Genomic DNA, 7,640 nt, shown 5'->3' with positions numbered 1-7,640 from the left:
CCCGCTCCAGCTCCAGCCTGGACTCTGCGACCGGGGGCGCCAGGCGGGGCGGGCGGGTGGACGAGTACTTCTGCTGAGGCTCACCTGGTGCACGGCGCCCACACACCTGCTCCGACCCTTCCCCCCACGTGCTCACCTGCTCCTCCACTACACACAACGACAAGAACTAACACCTATTAAAGCGCTTACTATGTGCCAGGAAGTGTTCTAAGTGCTTTATATGCATTAACTCATTTAATTCTTACAACAATCTTTGCAGAAGACACCCCTGCAATTCTCTCCCCATCTTCCTGGAGCAGAAGCAGGGGAATGAAGTAACTTGCTGTGGGGACCCTCATCAGAGGACAACAGAGGTTCAAGGCCAAGTTGCCACGCGCAGGTGCAAAGGCAGGACTCAGTGATGGTTCTGCATGCACTGCGCAGGCGCCTCTGCAACCCAGATGCTGATGTCGCTGTTTGGCAAGAAGCCTCGTTGTCTGAGCTCCTGGAAGAGTGTGTTGCCGTCAGCAGGTGGCTGGCCGGGGTCTGTGCCGCTGCTTTGTGGGCTGCTTTGAAGAACTACTCTGTTTAATGGCTCCTTGTCAGCAATAAAGACCCTCCTGTTCGCCCACGACTTCTCATGTCTTCTCTGGATAAGGCCCGGTCCAAGGGCCTGTGCCTCGCACGCCTGTGCGGCCCTTTTCGCTGCACATGAATGAAGCAGCAGCGCAGGCCCCAAGCAGCGCACTTACATTTGCACAGCCCACAGGTCTGGGAGGGGCAGGTGGCTCTGCCCCGTGTGTCTTATTTGGGGCCCAACATGGCGAGCCGGTGGCCACCTGGGGCAGGCTCCTTTCCCAGGGGGTCAGATGACATCAGAGGAATGTGATGCCTCTCAAACTCTTGGCTTAGAACGGGCACACTGCCCATATTCCATCTGCCAAAGCCAGTGCCATGGCCAAACCCAACTTCCAGGGGTGGAGGACGTTCTCCCTTGGAAGTCATGGTGGCAGCACTATCGGCTGAGCCGTGATCTCATTTACTGCGTTGCCCACAACCTGCAGGCGGGACGTGGCCGCGCGGAAGTTGGCCTGGCAGTGGGTCCCAGAGTCAAGGCCTTCCCGCTGGCATCTGTGCGGCGTGGTGGCGGTGATGTGCACAGAGGCCTCACACAGGCCTCCGTGTGCAGCAGCCGCGTTTGTGCCGTCACACACAGACCCGCAGACACACCAGGCCTCACTGTGGACATTGACAGATTCTAACATTTTTCCTCTGGGCACCATTCTGCCTGGAGAGAATAATTGATTTTCAGTGAGTTCTAGAGATTTGAATGGTGTTCATTTACTCACGAATGTCAGTCTGGAGGGGCCGAGAGGGGCCCGTGTGCGGCCGCGTGCGCCCTGCTGTCTGCGCACAGCTCGCTCTGCCCGTGCAGCAGTGTCTGTGGTGCTTCCTAAACTTACCTTGGCTCCTGGGGGCATCTCCACGTCCCCAGTCGCTCAGGGGCCACTGGAAAGGAAGCCTCCTCAGCTCACTGAGGACCTGAGTGCGGGCGTCCGCAGAAGTTTCCGTGTGTCTCCTCTGCAGCACTGAGCTCCACCAAAGGAGCATTGGGGTATTTGGTGCCAAAACCTTCGGGTAACAACACCTGAGAAGATTTGGGACAGCAAGTGATCCGCGGAAACTACCTGACTAACATCACCTGCAAGACTCCACGTGGTGTTGAACACTCGCTTGATATAACCCAGTGTGATGCTGGGATTTCTAACCTCATTTCCTCTCACATTTACAAAAGACCTTACAACATATGACCTTACAACATATTTTCCTGTTTTCTCTCCTTTGACCCTCACAGCAGTTTATTATAGAGGCTGGGCTACTTGACTGTACAGATGAGAACACTGGAGTCTGAGAGCGGAATGACTTACAGGGGTTGTGGTGGATTTTCTCGGAGGATCCAAGTCTTTGATGACTTTCTGGCCAGCTGAGGGTCTATATTCAGTGTGGATCTCTGCAATGCAGTCCACGGTAGGCTCACTACATGAGTGGATTTTTGGTGCCACTGGAACCCGGAGTCAGAACCAGGAGAGCAGCGGTGCCCGTGAACACAGAATGTCCATACATAGATAACTTTTGCCCATCACCTAGGACTTAAAAGCAAGCACTTCTTAGTATATTAGTATTTATCCAGCATTGTACTTGTGTGTGTGTCTGTGTGTGTATGTGTGTGTGTGTGTGTGTGTGAGAGAGAGAGAGAGAGAGAGAGAGAGAGAGAGAGTTCAAACTTGGTCATCTGGACAAAATAACCCCCAGATGGTCAGCCCCCAACCCCCATAACCATCTTCCCCTTATGTGTTCTGTCTTCTTTGATTTGCTCTTACAGAGGATACTCAGGCTGGATTGTGCTCATGAATATTCAAGTCATTGGAAAAAACAAATTCCTGTTGTAAAAAAATAAAATGATGTCTTGCTTATATATTAGCCTTTGGTGTATGAGTCTGGTTAGTCTGAGTCAGTTCCTGAAAACCTGAAGTTCTTTGAGTCCTGTGAAAAGCAGTTCTGGCCGCCCATGCGGAGAGTCCGCCTGCACAGGGTCCCATAGCACGCTGCCTTCTTTGGAGGGCTGGAATCGTAGCCTCTCGACATGCCTTTTCTGAGTGGTGTGTGGCCATGCTCTCCTTTGCCCAGGAGAAGCTGTGTCTCATGTTACTTATCTGTAATTGCAGTCTAAGTTGAAGGGTATGGGAGGCAAATAAAAGAAATTCTATCCTGGAAGTAGATGTGGGGTATTAAAACTAGTTTTTCAGTCAAGGGACCCAGAGAGCAGTGTGTTTAGAGAACTAGAGCTGGGAAATTTTTTTTTTATTGATGAGAGAGAGAGAGAGAGAGGGAGAGAGAGAGAAACATCAATGTAAGAAACATCAATCAGTTGACTCCTGCACACACCCTGACAAGGGATCGAACCCTGCAACCTGGGTATGTGCCCTGACCAGGAATTGAACCCACCACCCTCTGATGTGTGGAATGACGTTCCAACCAACTGAGCCACACCAGCCAGGGCCAGAGCAGAAAATTTTTGTTTTGACTATCATATAAGCCAGTAGAGACAAAAAATCAACTTACAAGTATTTGAGCATATTTTATTTGATTGCAAGGGCTTTTTAAAAGCCAGTATAGGTTATGTTTATGCTGTGCTAACAATTCCCAAATTTCAGTGGTTTAACATAGAAATATGTGGTTTTGCTCTCACAGATCTACCTAAGTCAGGAGGGAAAGTGCACGAGGGGAGGGCTCTGCTCCACCCACTCAAGCAGGGGCCAAGGCCGATGACCCCACCACCTGGAATGTCAGCTATGGCTGCAACAGGGAAAGGAGAAACTGGAGGAGCATGTCGGGGCTTTTAACATTATTTGCTCTAACATTTCATCAGCAAGAATATTAGTCCCATAACCTCCCTGTTTCAGGCATTGGGAACATAGTCTTCTGTGGGTCCATCCAGGCACAGGCACGCCACAGAGCCTGGGTACCATCTCCGACACGATGGCCAGCGTGGGGGAGGGAAGGGCATCAGCTTGAGGGAGATCAAGGGCAGCATGTCATTTCTTACGCGTCACTTAGTCTCTGTCCGAGATGTCCCAACGTCCTGCCAATTGACTAGATCAGAAACTTTCTGATTAATATTCTATTAAGACAAGCCAGGGAGCTGATACCCAGAAGCCATTTCTATCTAATTATTTCATAAACACAAAGTAAGTTCTTTCTTATACTCTGTCTCTACCATGATAAGAGCCCAATTCCTAAAGGCATCTTGCAGGGAGAGAGGTGGGGACTAAGGTACTCAGACTCCTTCCCTTTGTTGTTGAATCTATTGAGTTTAGAGACACCACTTAACCACTCGCTATTTTAGAAAAATAATATAACCCGAGTAACTTTCCTTGTCCTAGTCTCCTGCCTTAACTGACAACACAGCTCCTCCGAGGCCCTGCGGAGGGCGAGGGGCCAGCAGACGAGGGAGCGGAAATGCCAGTGGTTCCAGACATTTCTCACCAGCGGGTGTGCTGAGCTAGACTCATTTGAAGAGACTAATACGGGATGAACAGAGAAAAAATTGTGGGGGTGGAGAGCTCTTTAGGCCCTTATATTTTGGGGTGAGAACAGAATTCATAGTGGTTTCTGATACCCACAGAGTAAAACACATTTTTTTCCAGGAAGCAAACCTGACAAAACCTTGGCCAACCTGGTGGGGGCTCTGGAATGCGAGTCGCCCATCGGTGTTGTCCTTGTCGGGTCACACTGCCCATGCCGCTGCCCGCACCACCTCAGTCCCTGCCTGGGGCACATTCGGCAGGAATGACTTCTGCACACACTCCTGGCCAGTGAGTACCCACTCACTCCTGGAGGGGTCCATTCACCCCAGCTCTGTGCCCACAGCACGTCCTGCTTTAATTCTTACCTCATGAGGGACTTGGAGACCTGGCAGCTCACAGGGTTAGACTGTGAACCCGGCAGGTGTGTCTGCTCGGATGGAAAGCTGGGGTGGAAGCAGCTTAGTAAGGACCCACTGCTCCCCTCACTGGCTGCTCACTGAGGCATTGGCAGGGAGCTGTGTGTGTCCTGAGTCCTAGGGGAACCATGGGACCTCAATATTCATCAGGAAGTGCCCCAGGTAACAGGGAAGGAGAGTCTGTTGGTGTGGGAGGGGAACTGAAATTTATTACTCAAGGGTGGTGAACACACAACACAAGTGATGGAGTGCTGCATTCTGGGTACTCTATTCTACATAATCGCAGAGTTGCCTAGAAGCACTATGAATGTGTATTAATTCCCTCACTTTGCAGAGGAAAGCTCGAGGCTCACAGAGGTTAAAGGACTTTCCCAAGGTGTTGTGACGGGAGGCTGAGCTGGAAAGAAGGCCATGGGGCAGCGTCTGCACAGGGCTGCTCACCACTGCGTCCCTGCCCCAGCAGGTGTGTAGCTTGGAGCAGATGACCAATAAATATTTGTTGACTGAGTGATGCGTGGCAGAACAAGTACCCAAGAATCACATATGCATCACTTTAAATGTAGGCCTTTCCTTCTTATTATGGGAAATACATAGCATTCAGGAGAAGTTGTGAGATCCAAGATTAAAACACACACGTTTTAGTTTGATCAGAAAACACAGCCTGTGGTCTGGTCTGCCTTCTGCACCACGATACTTCCCTGACCCTGGTCGCCACGGGCAGAGGCAGCTGTGTGCAGTGGAGGCAGGACTCAGCCAAGCCAGGTGTGGGAGGGAACCTTTCAGGGGCGGGGCGTGGTCACAGGATTACTTGTCACCCATCACCTGCATTCATTTTTAGAGGATGGTTGGAAATTCTAGGTTTCAGGAACCAATTGTGATTGATGAAGTATTAGATGAGTTTTAAAAAATATTTTTATTGATTTCAGAGAGGAAGGGAGAGGGAGAGAGAGAGAAACATCAATGATGAGAATCACTGATGGGCAGCCTCCTGCATGCCCCACACTGGGGATCGAGTCTGCCACCCGGGGAAGGGGCCCTGACAGGAATCGAACCATGACCTCCTAGTTCATAGGTCAACGCTCAACCACTGAGCCACACCGGCTGGGCTGGATGAGTTTTAGCCAAATCACCTGATCCATGATGCTCAGAGTTCTCGGCCTCCTCCCACTCCCGCTCATTCTGAAAGAAAGCTCACTCCTTAAAGCCTGAGGCATCGCTCCAGCACAGTGCACCTGCTGGGGTCTCAGATCTTTTTGCAAGAAGTGGAGGGAAGGCAGTATCAGAACAGAATTGGACATCTGGCCTGGAGTTTGCCTTCGAATTCAAGACCCAGACAAAGGGTGAGCTTTCTGGCCTTAGTTCCCTGACCAGGTTCTTACTGAGCTTGTGGTTGGGGCCACAATAGACCTTATTGTATCCAGAGGCTTTTCAACGGCTGTGCTGACCTACATTGCCATGGGTCACCAATAATAGGATTTGCCCCTCGGAAGCTGGGACTGTCTTATTCAAAATTCCCAAGGTAATTCCTTACAGAGGAATATGGCTTCCGTTCACTGCTAGTTCTGGTCCTTCTGGACTCTCATGCAGCTCAGCCCTCCTGTGTACCAGGACCTGCCAGCACAGAGGAGACGTTTGGCAGGTGTGCTGTGCTGGCCAGAAGCCGAGGGCTGTGGGGGACGGGGCTCCTTTGGGGATACTTTGGAGTGGGAGTGGGCCTAGAATTTTCAGGAAATCAGCAAAATCTCTAGGAGACCCATTCTAGTTGGCACTGAACTTTGATGAGCTGTGAACTTTTACCAAAATAGGTCTAACTCTTTTATTTCAAGTGAATAATATTTCTTCTAATTCACACACCTAATGCCAGGATCCGCCTGGTCCCAGTTCTCTGATGTTCACCTTAAAGCTTGTCTGTTTCTCATGCGGACTCTGCAGCGCATGCCCAGCTCCTTGGGAGAGATCCCAGGAACCTCCCTGAAGAGTCCAGGCACGTGAGGATTGAACATGCGTCCTTGTTTGAGCTGCCCTGAGGGTCCTTCATCAGCACGAGCACCATGGAATAACGGGCTAATTTAACAACGTCGCTGTGGTCCACGGGGGAGCCTTGGAGTCAGAAGTAAACGAGCTGAGACTGGAGGGGAACAGACTCTGTTCAGTACCATGGACAGTGTTCCGTGCCACCCTGGGCCCAAGGGTCTTGGGTCTCATGCACAACAGGGCTGACATGCACCCTGGGCTGGCTCTTTAGTTATTGGCCCACCTGGTCTACCTTGACCTGTCTTCCAATAGCTGGCAGTGGTATCCAGGAGTGTCTTCTTGAACTGGCCTGCCTACCAGCCCTGCCAGCTTGCTGGATGTGGGGCCCAGAGTCTCTCCGGCATGGGGCTGGCTCTGCAAAATACACCCTGGCTGGCAACTGTCGCTTAAGGGGACTAGTCCAGGTTGTAAAGTCCACTGCCTCCCGGCGGTCTTGGTGAGTGCCTACCTGATTGCCAAGGCCCTCTCTCCAAGGCGGGGCAGTTTTTCCATGAAACTGAGCTCAGCACCTGCGTGAGCCCCACATCTCAACCCCCAGTGTCAGTGTCACCATCAAGGTGGGACAAAGTGTAACCCTACGATGCCTGGCACAAGCCAGCCCTTTGCCAAGCATTACATGGACGGAGCCCCTGAGCATGTGGAGGGAAATTGATGGTGAGCCACATGCGCCCTCTTGATGTGTCTGGGAGGAGGGGAGGTCTGCAGCCACCCTATTCTCAGTAGAGAGGCTCTAACCTGGGGGCAGGGAAGATTGGGAGAGGCCTGAACTGCACACACCACAAGAAGGGAGTGGGCCTGTTGGTATTGTTTTAAATGGTTGCATACAGATCTCTAAGAGATAGATATATTGGAGTTGACAACATCTATAATAATGAAAGCATAATATGCAAATTGACTGAACAGTCTAATAGCAGAACGACCTTCTGGACGACTGTGCTATGACACGCACTGGCGCCAGGCCAGCCAAGGAGGGTGCTATGCGATTGGTTGGGGGGCCTGCCATCACTCCATGATCACCCCACAGAGGAGGCCCAGGCCACCCTCTGCGGGGCGATCGATGGGGGGCTCCACAATCAATTGGCCCAAAGAGGGAGGCCCAGGCCACTGGCCCATGGGGTAATCA

At 51.5% G+C, this 7,640-nt stretch overlaps 2 protein-coding genes across 2 annotated transcripts in view; both read left to right on the top strand.

Annotated features, from left to right (window-relative positions):
- The window catches only part of LRIT1 (leucine-rich repeat, immunoglobulin-like and transmembrane domains 1), a 10,142-nt gene extending 9,137 nt beyond the window's left edge, over nt 1-1,005 (top strand). The window contains exon 6 of the mRNA XM_014543619.1: nt 892-1,005. Coding sequence (XP_014399105.1) covers nt 892-1,005 — 114 coding nt within the window. The remainder of the gene's footprint in view (nt 1-891) is intronic.
- Nucleotides 1,006-4,071: 3,066 nt separating this feature from the next.
- LRIT2 (leucine-rich repeat, immunoglobulin-like and transmembrane domains 2) lies at nt 4,072-7,194 on the top strand. Its single transcript, XM_014543618.1, is given in 8 exon segments — nt 4,072-4,127; nt 6,387-6,547; nt 6,550-6,765; nt 6,768-6,890; nt 6,893-6,931; nt 6,934-6,966; nt 6,969-7,028; nt 7,031-7,194. Coding segments are annotated over 8 exon segments (852 nt in total).
- Nucleotides 7,195-7,640: the final 446 nt, after the last annotated feature.

Source organism: Myotis brandtii, unplaced genomic scaffold (assembly GCF_000412655.1).
Source record: "Myotis brandtii unplaced genomic scaffold, ASM41265v1 scaffold33, whole genome shotgun sequence".
In the NCBI taxonomy this organism is placed as follows: Eukaryota; Metazoa; Chordata; class Mammalia; order Chiroptera; family Vespertilionidae; genus Myotis; species Myotis brandtii.
The sequence above is the reverse complement of the archived record's forward strand: the minus strand, read 5'-3'. Positions and strand labels throughout refer to the sequence as shown.